At 41.6% G+C, this 16,845-nt stretch overlaps 1 protein-coding gene and 1 pseudogene across 1 annotated transcript; one reads left to right on the top strand and one right to left on the bottom strand.

Moving 5' to 3' along the window:
* Window positions 1–3,606: 3,606 nt before the first annotated feature.
* LOC102009553 (chromosome unknown open reading frame, human C16orf91) lies at window positions 3,607–4,707 on the bottom strand. Its single transcript, XM_005391583.2, has 2 exons — window positions 4,607–4,707; window positions 3,607–4,499 (listed from the first exon to the last, which is right to left on the bottom strand). The coding sequence occupies exons 1-2, from the start codon at window positions 4,636–4,638 to the stop codon at window positions 4,130–4,132; spliced, it is 402 nt and encodes a 133-aa protein (XP_005391640.1). The 5' UTR covers window positions 4,639–4,707; the 3' UTR covers window positions 3,607–4,129.
* Window positions 4,708–4,771: 64 nt separating this feature from the next.
* On the top strand, window positions 4,772–16,017 carry LOC102012693 (annotated as a pseudogene).
* The last annotated feature ends 828 nt before the right edge of the window (window positions 16,018–16,845 follow it).

Genomic DNA, 16,845 nt, shown 5'->3' with positions numbered 1-16,845 from the left:
CAATGATCCTCCTGCCTCAGCCTCCCCAGTGCTGGGATTACAGGTGTTCACCACCACACCAGGCTTATTTATTTATTTATTAGTACCAGAACTCAAACTCAGGGCCTCCTGCTTACCAGGCAGGCGCTGTGCCACTGAGCTACATCCCCAGCCCACGTGTTGTCTTAAATAATAAAGTGAAAATTACCACTTGCTGGTAGGATGAGTATGTTCACATTTTCTCAATGAATTATTACCTCTACAAACATGACATCTTGAAATTAAAATGATAAAAAAAAAACAAGAACATGGCATTTTCAAAGTAAATCAAGCATTAAAATGAAGCACAGAAGGGCCAGTCCCTCAGTTCTTCAGAATAAGCATATCTCAAGATTGGTTAGGTGCAAGTAATGAAAAAAAGTCTAGGACAGAGGTGCACGGTGGTGCACATCTGTAATTCCAGCTACTGACAAGAAGCATAACCCAGCTAGGGCACTTTGGCCAGATCAGGTTTCAAAAGGAGGTGGGGAGTAGGATTGTCGTGATGTAGTTCAGTGGTAGAGCACTCCTGGGTTCAATCCCAAGTGTGTGTGTGGGGGGGGCATCTAGGCTAACACTAGGTTCTGTAGCTTGGAGAGATACAGAACAATGAAGGATCACTTTTCATCTGTGAGACAGCAGAGCTGGCTAGAAAGCCTCAGAACTCAAACAAGGAAGCTGAGGGTTCAGGATAAAGGAATTTAGAAGTTTTGCTGTTGAGAAGCCACTTCAATTTTCTTCTCACCTGAGACATTTTCCTTGCGACAGCAAAGTATAATAGGCGATAAAGACTGCAGTGTTGTTTTTTCACACTGTCAATGAATGTTCTTCAAAGGCTGGGGTAGTACCAGGCTTAGACCAGGGTTTCCACTGAGTGTATTACTTCACCTTTTTGCAGGGAAAAAAAATCCCAACCCTTAGAAGGCTGACACAAGGAGACCACTGTGAGTTCAAGGCCAGCTCCAACTACATAGTGAGACCCTGTCTCAAAAAAGTCATTTAGTGAACCTCCTCTTCCTTGAAAAAATTTTAATTTTTCACAATTTCTTCCTCCTTTTGTCCATGGCATTACTGTAACTGACTATGTTCTACTATGCTTGCAGTGGTCCTCCACCATGCTGAAGACTTACTAGGAGTTTATATGGAGAAGTCAAGCACCTTAGGAAAAACACAAGCTACAGTTCAGTGGGGGAAATAAGCACCCTACAAAAAGATAAATAAAAGACTTACTTAACTATTCATATTAGTAGGGGCTGGGGATTTAGCTCAGCGGCAAAGTGCCTGCCTGGCAAGCGCAAGGTCGTGAGTTCGGTTCCCGGTACCGGAGAAAAACCAAAAAACCAAAAAAAAAAAAAACTATTCATATTAGAACCTGCTTTGTTGTAAAATCAGGTAGAAACTCCAGGTGTGAGATAGGCTGCCCACTGCCCCCACCTGGCCAAATGTCCTTTTGCTTATGACATCAACTATCCACATCACTGCCATGAAGTCACCAGCCTAGAGGCTCTCACTGTCCACTGCATGTGGTAGAGGATTTGTGTAACTTGCACAAGGCCCTGGATTCAATATACAGCACCACAGAAATGAATTTTCCTTTTTAAATCCCTCTTGTTCTCGAACAATTTGGAAATGTAAATGACATGGTGTTCACAGTGGTTACCTCTGGGTTGTAAGATTACTGGTGTTTCTAATCTTCTTGCTTAGTGTCTTAACTTCTCCAGAAAACAAATAGACATGTTGCTTTTGTCATAAGAAATTTGCTGTTAATGCTGAGGATTTAGTGGTAGAGTGCTTACACACACATCTCTGGGTTCAATACCCAACACCACAAGAAAAAAAAAAAAGAGAAAATTACTTTCAATTAGCACAGTTCTCTCCAGTTCTGACTATACACATGTGTGAGCTAGTGAGAGTAAAAGTTTGGTTTAAAATAACTGTTATTCAAACAAAATGGTTCGCAACCAACCAAGTCACAACCACATCAGGCCAAAAAGAAAACATCTTAGTTCTAGGTGCCCAATGGGACCATGTAATGGCGTTAAGGTTATGTCAAGCTTTCAAAAACTCAGTTTCATCATCTTTTTAAAAATGAACTTGCCTGGTTTGCTTCCTGTGCAGCAGTACAGCTAGTGGCTTGCACTCAGCCAGACTGAGGGTCCTGATCTTCATAGGTGACCCCCATTTCAACCTTCCCAGTGTGGCCAACTGCTGGTTACACTGCTGTGACCTATTACCTCCTAAAGATGCATCCTGACATCTCCACACTCATAAAGGAATCCAGTGTCTTAAGGAATGTGACAAAAATCTTAAGAGTTCAAAAAAAATGACCAGGCCGGGCATGGTGGCGCACCCCCGTAATCCCAGCACTCAGGAGGCTGAGGCAGGAGGATTGTTGTGAATTCAAGGCCAGCCTGGGCTACAAAGTGAGCTCAAGGCCAGCCTGAACTGCATAGTGAGACCCTGTCTCAAAAAGACCAACAAATAAATACATAAACAAAAAAAGTGACCATAAAGCACAAATGAAAGTCAGGTACATCACTGATAGAGGGAAACTTGTCTCCTAACTTACAAAAGTGTGCGAGACCATTAGAGCACTTTGTGTGGAGAGGCTCTTGTGAGAGGGTAGTGACTGGCCAAAAACCTTTAGTTCAAACATCTGCATCAGAGAAATGCCTCAAAAAAAAAAAAACAGAGCCAGGCATGGTGGCTCACGCCTGTAATCCCAGCACTTGGAAGGCTGAGGCAGGAAGATCGTTGCAAGTTTGAGGCCAGCCTGGGCTACAAAGTGAGCTCAAGGCCAGCCTGAAGTGCATAGCGAGACCTTGTCTCAAAAACAAAAACAAAGAAATGCCTCATTTCCTTCAGCACTACAAACACATTAAAATAACTTCCACTAGAAGCTTCAGTAAATAAAAGTTTCCTTTCATGCATCTTACAATTAATTCAGAACCAAGGGAGATTTTTTTCACTGCTTGGGAAAAGATATCATTAGGGCACCCCAAAATGGGTGTGGATGTGTGGGTGTGTGCGTGTGCGCGCACACACACACGCAGGGGATTCAACCCAGGAACTGCCCCCAACTTCAGTTTTGTTTTTTTTGCAGACAGCGTCTCACTGAAGTTGCCTAGACTGATGGCCTCAAACTTGCCAATCCCTCCTGCCTCTTCTTCCAGAGTAGCTGGAATTACAGATGTATACCATCACACCTCACACCTGGCTCCAAACCAGTGCCCTGAAAAGAAATACTTATCAGTATACTCTACTCAGCAAATTGTTGCCTTTCTAAGGCTTTGCAGAAAGCTGAAAAAGTTCCTTACTTCTGCTACCACTTGATTTTGTATTCCACAATTCACATTTAGGTTTCTTAAATTCCCATTTGGAAGGACAGAGAGAGGAAAACTGAGAAGTTGAGGTTGCTGGCCTACTAAAATACTTTTTTTTTTCTTTTCTTCATTACTTGGTACCAGGAATTGAACTCAGGACCTTCCGCTTGCCAGGCAAGCACCTGTGCTGCTGAGCTATATTCCTGGCCCTAAAATACTTTTTTTTTTTTTTTAAACAAAATTCAAAAGAAAAACATCACCATGGTTCAACCTTATCAAAATGTATTTTCACTTAGTATGCAGGACTAACATCAATTGTTATTTATACCCAACAGTACATTATAAAGCTTAAAACCTCTGCCAATTATTCTGTCTTGAAAACTAACATCAACTATTTATAACCAACACGGCACATTATAAATATTAACACCTCTGCCAGTTATTGTCTTGGAGAGCAAATGACTGTAAATTAACACTGGATTACAAGTGCCACCAGAACTGCTTTGGAAACATGATTAGGCTGTACAAAGACATCACAAATCCAACAACACCCAGTGCAGCCAAAGCCAATTCTATGGCTCTGAAATGGCTTTGAACACCGGTGTCAGGCAAGATTACTAGATGCTCACTTTGTGCTCTGCCTTCACGCATGTCAGTGCCAAGAGCACTAACTGAGTCCGTATGGACGGAAGACACGCGCATAACCAGAACAGAAACAGTTAAACGCAATGTCAAATAATTTCGAAGGGCGATTGGTTGCTTCCCTCCTGCTAGCCCCAGCAGGCCCCCTATTTAGTTCTCGCCCCGAAGGCAGCAGGCGTTCCAGGCTCCTCAGGACGATCATGGGGCTCCGGTACTTCTCCCAAAACTTGTCTCAACCACCGGTCCGCTTCGCTCTCCTCTCTGAGATAGCACCAGATGACCAGAGCCATAAGAGAGAAGCTGAGGGGCAGCACTTTCCACCAGGGCCGCTGCTGCCCCTTTCCGAGGGAATGCCCCACCGTCCAGTGAGATGGGTTGGCTTTGCTGGAGGAAAACTGAATGGGTCGGTTGGGGTCTTCCTCCTGGTCAACCGGAGGCTGGCCGCGAGCAGGGCCACTAGGCGGTAGATGCAGGCTTCGAGAAGCCCAGCCCACCAGCCTCAACGCCCGAGCTGCCCTAAAAGAGGGAAAGTAGTGAGCGCTCTTCCCGTCCGCTTCCTCCCACCCGCTTTTTCTCGCCCTATGCTTCCCACCCTCAACCTGCCTAGACCTCACGTGGCTCACCCGGCCGCGGGAGGACACAAGACCATGTTCATCTTGCCCTCAGCTCTGTGCTCGGCGTGCCGCAGCACGTCACTTCCGTCGCACAGAACCGGAAGTTGGACGCCATACTAGCGCTCGGCTCACGACTACAAAACGTGAGCCTAGCCGCGCAACGGAAATTACGTAATGCCTGTAAACGCGCTTCCGTGTCAGGCCCCGCCCTGGCGCCCACAAGAGTATGCCGGGAAGTGTAGTTTTTCATCCCACCCTGGTGAACCAAGCCACGTGGCCCGTGGCCACAGGTGAGGAGTGAGTGGCCGCGGTCCTCGGACGAGGTCGGCTGGGAGCGTCCTGCACCAGCGTAAAGCCCTTCGGGGTGAGAGCCTGACACCCGCTTTCCCGTGGCCTTGGGAATGGATGCCCTTCTGTGTCTTCTTCTCAGGACCATCAGCCTCTGTGGGACCTCTTCTGGGTCCCCAAGGAGCGTGATTTTTCCACTTGATGGGGGCCCACTCCGCACGTGGCCTCCTGCCCAGCCCGTGTCTTAGTAATGCCAGCTGCCCGAAGGCCGGGCCAGGCTTCGACGAGCCTTGACACCGTCCCTTCTGGGCGAACGCCGCTGCGTGCCGAAAGGACTTCGCGCCCACTTGCACTGTCCCATGTCCCCAGAAGACATATATGCCCTTGGGACGGATAGGCCGGCACTGTCCACAGACTGCTTGGGCATTCCAGTTACGTGACAGCCTCTGGGAGGAGCACCATGGAGGTTCGTGTGCCTGGCGGTCTGTTCTGAACGGAAGCTGTGGTTTGGGGACATACCATCGTCAGAATCAGCCGTACTGAATATGATCTTATTGTAGTGGCCACCTGTAGGCAGTGAAATAGATTAAAACTCTTAATGGCTGAGCTTCGGTTAAAACCCTTAACAAAAGATTTCCAGTTAAAGGCATCAGACTCTCAGGAGGCGGTCATAAAACAGCAATACATCTTTTGATATAAAGCCCATGCCTTCCTCCCAGAGTAGTGACCCATCTTCTCTAAAAGATAAGTGTAGCTGGGTGGGTTGTGCAAGCCTGTAATCCTAGCACTTGGGAGCATGAGGCAGGAGGATCACCATGAGTTCAAGGCCAATTTGAACTACATAGTGAGACCTTGGCTCAAAACAAAACAAGTCAAAATAGGTGTAGACCTCCTTATCAAGTTATCTAAAGCTAAAGGCCAGAGGAAATGGTCTTGTCAAACTTGCAAATGTAAACTGTTCAATACTGTACCTCAATAGAGGTGCTCCCTGAAGATCTGTAAGGAGCCATATGATCCAGGAAAAGACATTCTTCAGATAATCACATTTGCTATCTAGAACCCTGGCTTTTTAAAAATATCCTCAAACCCTCATGAAAACCCCAGTCTGTCACCCTCATTACACAATTCATCTCTTGGAAAACTGAAACTCTGCCCAGTCTCTTTGGGTAGCATATCTTGATCTAAATAAACTTTCCTCTTTTCTACATTCCTTGGTAAATTCTTTTACAAACTGGTCCTCTGAATGCCATCTCACAAGGCACTGATGTATACTTATGTCACAAAAAAACTGCAGTTCATCCTGTTGTACACACACCTGGGCATACCACAGACAGTGCCTTAGACCAAATACAAAAAGTAAAAATGCCTTTATTACTGGAGTTCTGGGATGTAATGGACTCTTAGAGATGCTTTTAGGTTCTTGGTATCCTGAACAAAGAATTGGTTGGTTAAGACAACCGCAAAAAGTACTGAAGTGAGGTTTTGCATTTGTTAAAGGTATTAAAGATAGGAAAAGAAGTGTACTCTGCGGGGTGAGAGTGCGCCACTGGGAAATGAGAAAACAGTGGTTCAGCCTGGGACATAGCTCAGTGGCTCAGTGCCTGCCTGGCAAGTGCAAAGTTCTGAGTTTGATTCCCAGTACCAAAAAAAAACCCCTGATCCCCCAAAAATGTGGAGCTCACCCCCAATAACTCACAGGCACCTCGTGGCCTCTAGAGAAGGCAGGAGGCCCTTTGCAGCAAACTGGAACTTGAATTTCTCCAAATGCTGGGAAACAGGAAGTTGTGGAAATTTTAATTTGATTTAGAAAATAAAATATAGAATTTCTTTTTTTTTTTTTTTGCACAAATTTTGAGGTTTTTATTGGTACAGTGTGCCCTTGATACCATTAGATAATAATACCTAAGTGACTATACTTGCAATCTTATTGGTTGATCATAATTTTGACTCACTTTGTACCCACCTCATGATTTTGCTCTAAAACTTCGAGAGGTAGGTTCATTGGCAACCCATTCAGGACTCCTCCTGTTATAGGCAGCTGAGTTAGATAGAAATATTATAGGCAGTCAGACAGGGTCAGGCCTGCAAAGGAATGAGTGCAGAAGATGAGATACCTTGCAACTGTGGGGGAGACAGACACCTCCAGCTGTGGGCCAGACCTCAAGACAAAGAATATAACCAATGCATCCACATACCTCCCTAAGGGTAAACATTAGGGATTGATATTCCAAGTAGGTCTCTATCACCTTGAGAAACTCAAGAAGAGTCACTAACTCAACCCCCTATAGGAAAAGCCCCTGTTTTGTATTCTTACCCACTTGCTATGTGACTCGCCTCCCTATTTGATCCAATATAATCAATTTTACCTGAGCAATTATGCTTTTAATCTTATTGGTTGACCATAGTTTTGTCCCATCTCATGCCCACCTAGTGAGTTCCCATGTTTCCCACCTTGGACCCACCTCATCTCATGGTTTTGCTCCATAAAATTCCCTAGGATAGACAGATTCCTAGGCAACCCACTTGGTCCCCTTTCTGTCCCTCTCTCAGATAGAAGTTTTTTTTTCCCTCAGTAAATATATTCTGCTCTTAACCTCCGTTGTCCCTAAAATTCATTCCTGGATTTTAGAGAACGTGAACTCCTAGCTGGGTGTGGTGGCGCACTCCTGTAATCCCAGCACTTGGGAGGCTGAGACAGGAGGATCATTGAGAGTTCGAGACCAGCCTGGGCTATAAAGTGAGCTCAAGGCCAGCCTGAACTGCATAGCGAGTCCCTGTCTCAAAAAGGAAAAAAAAAAAAAAAAAAAGAACATGAACTCCTGCCAGATATCTTTCAGGTGGGGAGTTTCTTTCCTTTATATCACTGTTTCTCAGGACCTATTTCTATTCCCCATTTCCCCATTCCTATTCCCCATTCCTTTTCTCCAGTAAATTTTCCTACTGTTAACTTCCACTGTTCCTTAGAATTCATTATTCAAATTCGGGGGACTATGTGCTCAGCCTATGTGACATCTAGCATTTCCCCTATATCAATAACGTTAATCAAGCCAGGCATGGTGGCACATGCCTGTAATCCCAGCATTCAGGAGGCTGAAGCAGGAGGACTGTTGTGAGTTTGAGACCAGCTTGGGCTACAAAGTGAGCTCAAGGCCAGCCTGAACTGCATAGCGAGACCCTGTCTCAAAAAGAAAAAAACAAAAAACAAAAACTGTTGGGAGCTGCTGGAGTTGGTTGTTGGTCCTGTGTGTGAGGGTGGGACAGAGCCAGAGTGCCTCAGGCAGTCAAGCTATCTCAGTATTGAAAAAAGTTATCCTGCTTGGACAATTACAGTCTTAGTCGCTAGGCAACATTATCTCTCATGATACTACTTTGCAAGTGTATAAAATAAACACCCCTACTGCTGAGGTCAGTCCTCGTGCTCATCAGGCAAGAGGTACCTCCACCTGACCCTGGCTACTGTCTCTTGTCCTTATTTTCTAAATCCTCTCCTCGATTTTCTCCCGGGAAATACCGAGAGACCACTGACTCCCACAAAAAACCAACATTAATCATGGAGAATTTGTAACTGTTCATGATATATATGACTTCTTTTCCCATTCCTCTCCTCTCCCTTCAACCCCTCTTCCCCTCCTTATTTACAAAAGCTTTATTCCATTTTTTGCTTCTTTTTTTTCTTGTCCCTTCCTTTCATTTCCCCTCTTCCCTCCCTTGCTCTTCTTATTTGTACATTTTCTTCCAATTACCCAATATCTAGCATACATTTTTTTTTTTTGTCTTTTTGAGACAGGGTCTCATTATGCAGTTCAGGCTGGCCTTGAGCTCACTTTGTAGCCCAGAATGGTCTTGAACTCACAACGATCCTCCTGCTTCAGCCTCCCAAGTGCTGGGATTACAGGCATGCGCTACCAAGCCCAGCTCCTATTTTACATTTTGGTCTTTATTTACACTTTTGGTTTCTTGCACCAGAGAAACAATGCAGTGTTTAAATATGTGTGTCCAGTTTATTCACTTAAGTGTACAGTCTCAAGATCCATCCATTTAGCTAGAAATGTCTCAAACTTATCCTTATTTATGGCTAAGTAGTATTTCCTTGTAAAAAAGAAAGCATCAGCTTTATCAGTTCATCAGTTGATGGGTCTTTGGGCTGTTTCTAAGTTTGGCTATTACAAACTGTGCTACTATAAACATGGGTGTGCATATATTGCTGCAGTATGATGCTTTTAATTCTTTCTGGAAAATACCAAGAAGAGGAATAGCTCTAGTTTTAGTTTTTTGAGGAATCTCCACATTGATTTCCACAGTGGTTGTACCAGTCTACACTCCCACCAGCAGTAGAGAAGGGTTACTTTCTCCGTACCACCCTGCCAGCATTTCTTATTGGTTGATTTCTTTTCTTTCTTTTTTTTTGTTTAAAGTTTTGCTTTTTTGAAACAGGGTCTCACTATGCAGTTCAGGCTGGCCTCGAGCTCACTTTGTAGCCCAGGCTAGTCTCAAACTTGTAATATCTTCCTGCTTCAGCCTCCTGAGTGCTGGGATTATACATGTGCACCACTATACCCAGCCTTTTTTTTCTTTTCTAATCAGATTTTATTGGTACATTTTAGATATACATAATGATCACATTCATTATAGAGAATTTGTTCCTGTCCATGACAGTTTTTTTCCCCATTCCCCTAGCCTGCCTTCAAGCTCTCTTCCCCTCGACATTTACAAAAGCTTTGTTTCCATTTTTTCCTTCTTTTCTTGTTTTTTTTTTTACGTTTCCCTTCTTTCCTTTTCGATACCTCTCCTATATTCCTCTCCCCATTTCCATATTTTCTTCCTATTTCACAATACCTATTATACATTTTGGTCCTTATTTACACTTTGAATTCTCACAACAGAGAAACAATGCAGTCTTTACACGTGTATGTCCGATTTATTTCACTTAAGAGTATGGGCTCAAGGGCCATCCATTTACATAGAAATGTTTAAAGTCTATCCTTTTTTATGGTAGAGTGGTACTCCATTGTATAAAAACACCCCACATCTTTATCCATTCACCAGTTGATGAGCAGTTGGGCTGTTTCCAAGATTAGGTATCATAAACCACACCACTATAAACACGGTGTGCATATATTGCTGTGGTATGCTTTTAATTCTTTCCAGAAGATACCAAGAAGAGGAATAGCTGGGTTGTCTGGAACCTCTAGTTCTCTCTCTCTCTCTCTCTCTCTCTGTGTGTGTGTGTGTGTGTGTGTGTGTGTGTGTGTGTGTGTGTTGCCAGGGATCAAACCCAGGGCCTTGTGCATGCAAGGCAAGAACACTACCACTGAGCCACATTCCCAGCCCCTAGTCCTAGTTTTTTGAGGAATCTCCACCCTGATTTCCACAGTGGTTGCAACATCTACATTCCCACCAACAATGGAGAAGGGTTCCTTTTTCCCCACATCCCCTCCGCATTTGTTATTGATTTCTTGATGACAGCCATTCTTTCTGAAATGAGATGTAATCTCAGTGTTGTTTTAATTTACATCTCTCCAATGACCAGTGATGTTCAACATTTTTCATGTATTTATTTGCTGTTTCTACTTCTGAGATGTGTCTATTTATTTCAGATGTCCACTTTTGGAATGGGTCTTTACATTTGGGGGTGTGATTCTTTGGAGTTCTTTACATATTCTAGATAGTAGTCTCTTGTCTGAGGAACAATTGGCAAAAATTTTTCCCACACTGTAGGCTGTCTTTTCACTCTGTTGGTGGTTTCTCTTGCTATGCAAAAGCTTTTCAATTAGATGAGATCTCAATTGTTGATTCTTCATGATAGTTCCTCTGTGATCAGCATTTTCTTCATAAAGTCTTTGCCTACACCAATTTCTTCAAGAGTTCTACCTATTCTATCTTCCAGCAGATTTAATATTTCTGTTTAATATTTAGATCTTTGATCCATTTCCATTTTACTTAGTACATGGTGATACGTGAGTCCGGAGTTAGTCTTCTGCATGTAGAAAGCCAGTTTTTCCAGCACCATTTATTAAAGAGGCTGTCTTTCTTCCAGTGAAGGTGTTTGACACCTTTGTTAGAGATAAGGTGGTTGAGTGTGTTTGGAGTTGTTTTTGCATCTTCTACTCCATTCCATTGATCCTTGGGTCTGGGTTGTTGTTGTTTTTGTTTTTGACAGTACCATCCTGTTTTCTTTTTTTTTTTTTTTTTTTTTTTTTTGGTTTTTCTCTGGTACCGGGAACCGAGCTCACGACCTTGCGCTTGCCAGGCAGGCGCTTTGCCACTGAGCTAAATCCCCAGCCCCCTGTTTTCTTTTTTTATCATAATGCCTTTGTAGTATAATTTCAACTCAGGGAGTGTAATGCTCCTTGCCTTGCTTTGTTGCCTAGAATTGCTTTTGATAGTCTAGGTCTCTTCTGGCTCCAATGAATTTTAAGATTGTTTTATCTAATTCTGTGAGATATACTATTGGTATTTTGATTAGGATTGCATTAAATCTGTATAACAGTTGTGGAAGAATGGTCATTATCACGATATTGGTTATTTTTACCCAAGAATAAAGGATCTCTTTCCATTTTCTCATATCCTTTTCCATCTCCTCTTTCATTGTAGTTTTCAGTGTAAAGGTCTTCTACTTTTTTGTTAGATTGACTCCTAGGCATTTCATTTTTTTGGATGTTATTATGAAGTGTGTTATTTCCCTAATTTCTCTTTCAGTGTGTTTGTTATTTGTGTTCAGGAATGCTATTGATTTTTGAGTGTTGACTTTGTATCCAGCTATGCTACTGAATTTGGTTATTAAATCTAGAAGTCTTTCAGTGGAGTTTTTGGGGTCTTCTATGTAGAGATTCATGTGATCTGCAAGTAATGATACATTAACTTCTTCCTTTCCTATCACTATTCCTTTTATTTCTTTCTCTTGTCTAATTGCTCTGGCTAATGTTTCCAGAACTATATTGAATAAGAATGGCAATGGTGGACATTCTTGTCTTCTTGTTCTTGATTTTAAAGTGAAAGCTTTCAGTTTTTGTCCACATAGTATAATGTTGGCTGTTGGTTAGTCATAGATGGCTTTTATCAGATTTAGATAAAGACCTTCTATTCCAATTTTCTGTAGGTTTTTTTCTCATGAATGGGTGTTGTACTCTGTCAAATCCTTTTTCTGGCCGGGTATGGTGGCACACACCTATAATCCCAGCACTCAGAAGGTGAAGGCAAGAGGACCATTGTAAGTTCAAGACCAGCCTAGACTACAAAGTGAGCTCAAGGCCAGCCTGAACTGTGTAGTGAGACCCCGTCTCAAAAAGACAAAAAAACAAAACAAAACAAAACAAATTCTTTTTCTGCATCTGTTGAGATAATCATATATATATATTTTTGTCCTTGGCTCTGTTAGTATAGTGCTTTACATTTATCGATTTGTGTATGTTGAACCACCCCTGCATCCCTTGAATGAATCCTACTTGGACATAGTGTATCATCTTCTTGATGATTTGCTTCATTCTGTTTGCCAGTATCTTACTGAGGATTTTTGCATCTATGTTCATTACGGAGATTGGCCTATTGTACTCTTTTTTCATTGGATCTTTCTCTGCTTTTCGTATCAGGGTAATGCTTGCTTCCAGGAATGAATTTGGGAGTATTGATTCCCTTTCAATTTCATTAAAGAATTTGAGAAATAGTGGCATAGGTCTTCTCTAAATTTCTCATAGAATTCAACAGTGGGCCAGGTGTGGTGGCGCATGCCTATAATCCCAGCATTCGGGAGGCTGAGGCAGGAAGATCATTGCAAGTTTGAGACCAGCCTGGGCTACAAAGTGAGCTCAAGGCCAGCCTAGACTGCATAAAGAGACCCTGTCTCAAAAAATTAAAAAAAAAAGAATTCAACAGTGAATCTGTTATGGCTTAGGCTTTACTGTTTTGGTAGGTTTTTAATTACATTGGCAGTTTCATTGACTGATATTGGTTTATTTAGATTTTTTTTTGTCTTTTTGGGACAAGGTCTGGCTATGCAGTTCAGGCTGGGCTTCAGTTCACTTTGTAGCCCAGACTGGGCTTGAACTCACAACGATCCTCCTGCCTCAGCCTCCCAAGTGCTCGGATTATAGGCATGCACCACCATGCCTAGTTTTATTTAAAATTTTTATATCTTCTTGATTCAGCTTTGGTAATTCATACATATCTAGGAATCTGTCCATCTGTTGTCCATCTTGTCAGACTACAGGTGTTCAGGGCCAGGGATATAGCTCAGGGACACAGTGCCTGCCTGGCAAGCACAAGGTCGTGAGTTCTATTCCCAGTACCAAATAAATAAATAAATAAATAAAAAACAGGCTACAGGTTCTCAAAGTAGGTATTGACAATCTTCAGATTTCTGCAGGATCTGTTGTGATTTCACCATTGTCATTCCTAATTCCACGTATTTGAGTTTTTTCTTTCTTTTCTTGATAAGGTAAGTGAAGGGTTTATCAATTTTCTTTAATATTTCAAAGAACCAAAGAATCTTTCATCAATTCTTCCTATTTTTTTCTTAGTCTCCATTGCATTAATTTTTGCTCTGATCTTTATAATTTTCTACCTTGTTTCTCCTTTGGGCTTCACTTGCTCTTCTTTTTCTAGAAGCTTGAGATTCAACATTAGGCTGTTTATTTGAGCTTGCTCTGTTTTTCTGATATGGGAATTCACCACTTTAAATTTCCCTGTAGGATTGATTTCATTGTGTCCCATAAGTTCCAGTATGTTATACTGGCATTACTTTTAGTTGTGGAAACTCTAATTTTTTTTTTGAAACACAGTCTTGCTGTATAGTGCAGGCTGGCCTTGAACTCACTTATATAGTCCCAAGCTGGCCTCAAACTCATGGTGATCCTCTTACCTCAGTGAGGTAATCTCCCAAGTGAGATTACAGGCATGCACCACCCCACTCAGCACTAATTTCTTTTTAAATTCCATCTGTGACCCATTGGTTGTTCAAGGGGGTGCTATTTGATTTGTATGTGTTTATGGAATTTTGCGGTTTAGTTTGCCATTAATTTCCAATTTCATTGCACTATGGCCTGATAAGATGCATGGGATAATTTCAGTTCCTTTGCATTTACTTAAGCATGTTCTATGAGCTAGTATGTGGTGTATTTTGGAGAACATCCCATGTTCACCTAAGAAGAATATGTATTCTGATATTGCAGGGTGGAACACTATAGACATCTATTAAGTGCATTTGTTCAAAAGTTCAATTCAGTTCTGATATTTCATTGTTGCTTTTTGTATAGTTGCTCTATTTGTGACAGTGGAGTATTAGGTCCTCCATTACAAATGTATTAGTACTCATTTTTTTATATCCATTAATATTTATTTTGTATAACTGGGCATGCCAGTATTTGGTGTATATATATTTATGGTTGTTATCATTTCCTCTGGGGTTGTTCCCTTTACAAGTATGTAGTGACCTTCTTTTTCTCTCTTAATCACTCTTGGCTTGAAATCCACTTTACTTGCAAATAGATTAGCTACCCCTGCTTTTTTATAGATTCCTGTCACATGAAGTATTATTTTCCATTCTTTGACTTTGAAATTCAGTCTGTGAATTTCTTTTTTAGTTAAATGTTATTTCTTGTATGCAGCATATTATTGGATCTTGCTTCTTGATCCATTCTGCAAATCTGTTTGTTTTGATTGGTGAATTGAGACCATTTACATTGATGGTTATTACTGATATGTGTTGATTATCCTTGTCATGTTATTTTCCTGTTGTTGGTTCCCTCCCCCACCTGTTTAAATTACTTACCTTGCCTGGTAGATTCATTCTGTTGAGGTTCATGGAATTGTAGTCCTTGTTATCTCTTTCTAGAATGTCCTTTAGAACATTTTGAAATGCTAGTTTTGTGGTCAAGAATTTCTTCAGGTGTTCTTTTTCATGGAACTATTTTATTTCTCCATCAGTTTTGAAAGATAATTTTGTGGGATACATCAATGTGGGCTGATATAGAGAGCCGGGAGAGGTTTTTATCAATAAAAGCAAAGGATTGGGATTTATTAAGCTTGAATCTAGAGCCTTGGCTGAAATTGCAAAAGCTGAACTTGATGACACACCCATGAGGGGTAGACAGCTTCAAGTTCATTTTGCCATACACGCTGCTGCCCTGTCTGTTCATAATCTTTCACCTTATGTTTCCAATGAACTATTGGAAGAAGCCTTTAGCCAGCTTGGTCCTATTGAAAGGGCTGTTGTAATTGTGGATGATCATGGAAGATCTACAGGGAAAGGCATAGTTGAATTTGCTTCTAAGCCAGCAGCAAGAAAAGCATTTGAAAGATGCAGTGAAGGAGCTTTCCTACTGACAACAATGCCTCGGCCAGGCATTGTGGAACCACTTGAACAGTTGGATGATGAAGATGGTCTTCCTGAAAAGCTTGCCCAGAAGAATCCAATGTATCAAAAGGAGAGGGAAACACCACCTCGTTTCGCTCAGCATGGCACATTTGAGTATGAATATTCTCAATGATGGAAATCTTTGGATGAAATGGAGAAACAACAAAGGCAACAAGTTGAAAAAAACATGAAGGATGCAAAAGACAAGTTGGAAAGTGAAATGGAATATGCATATCATGAGTATCAGGCAAATCTTTTGTGCCAAGATTTGATGAGGCACCAGGAAGAATTAAGATGTATGGAAGAACTTCACAATCAAGAAATGCAGAAACGTAAAGAAACACAATTGAGGCAAGAGGAGGAACGGCATAGAAGGGAGGAAGAGATGATGATTCGCAAATGTGAGATGAAAGAACAGATAAGACACCAAAGAGAGGAAAGTTACAGTCAAATGGGCTACAAGAGAAGTTACAGTCAAATGGGCTACAGTCAAATGGATCCAAGAGAAAGAGACATGAGAATGGGTGGTGAAGGAGCAATGAATATGGGAGATCCATATGGTTCAGGAGGCCAGAAACTTCCACCTCTAGGTGGTGGTGGTGGCATAGGTTATGAAGTTAATCCTGGAGTTCTACCAGCAACCATGAATGGTTCCATGATGGGAAGCAACATGTTAAGAATGATTGATGTTGGCTGATGTTTGGCATGCTCATTCACTTGAAGTGGATATGGTAGTTTGTTCTCAAGACATCAATCCAGCATAAGCAAAGAAGGAAAGCCACAAGTTGTTAAACTGCAAAATGTTGGGGAGCAGGGTGAGCTGTGTCTAGGAAGCCAGAAAAGGAATTCAACCCATTCTAATTGCAAGATTTATTGGAGGCCAGAAAACATTGATTTGGCTCTCCCTCCTCAGTGTTTGGGAAGACTTATTTGCCATAAATGAGAACTTATTTGCCATTAATAATGACATTTAAAAGTGTGAAAAAAACTCTGGGCTGGAAGTTCTTTTGTTTTAAAGCTTGAAATACTTCACTCCAAGCTCTCCTTGACTTGAGAATTCATGTTGAGAAGTCTGCTGTGATTCTGTTGGGCTTTCCTTTATACATGATTTGGGTTTTTTTCTGTAACAGCTCCATATTGTTTTTATGTGGAATTTCTGGAATCTTCACTATTATATGTCTTGGTGTAGTTTTTTATCATGATTAATTAGAGTTCTATATGCCTCACTCACCTGTATGTCAAATTCTTTTTCCCTGCTTGGGAAATTTCGGCTATAACTTCTGTGAACAGGTTTTTATGTTATTTGCATTATCTCCTGCTTTTTCATTGACTCTGATCAGTGTTATGTTATTCTTCTTTGCATCACTTAGCAGCTTTGGATTGATTTTTTTGTGGTCCTTTGCTGTTTTTAAGAAGTCTTTCTTTTCATGATCACTAACCACAATCCCATCTTCTAGATCTGATATTCTGTCCTCACACTGGCTCATCCTGCTGCATATACTTTTTTTGCTGCATATATTTTCAATGGAAGTTTTAATCTCCTGTATATCTGTTTGAATCTGGGTTTTGTTTTTTTTTTCCAGTACCAGAAATCGAACTCACAACCTCA

Source organism: Chinchilla lanigera, unplaced genomic scaffold (assembly GCF_000276665.1).
Source record: "Chinchilla lanigera isolate Chin_1 unplaced genomic scaffold, ChiLan1.0 scaffold00041, whole genome shotgun sequence".
Classification (NCBI taxonomy): domain Eukaryota; kingdom Metazoa; phylum Chordata; class Mammalia; order Rodentia; family Chinchillidae; genus Chinchilla; species Chinchilla lanigera.
The sequence above is the reverse complement of the archived record's forward strand: the minus strand, read 5'-3'. Positions and strand labels throughout refer to the sequence as shown.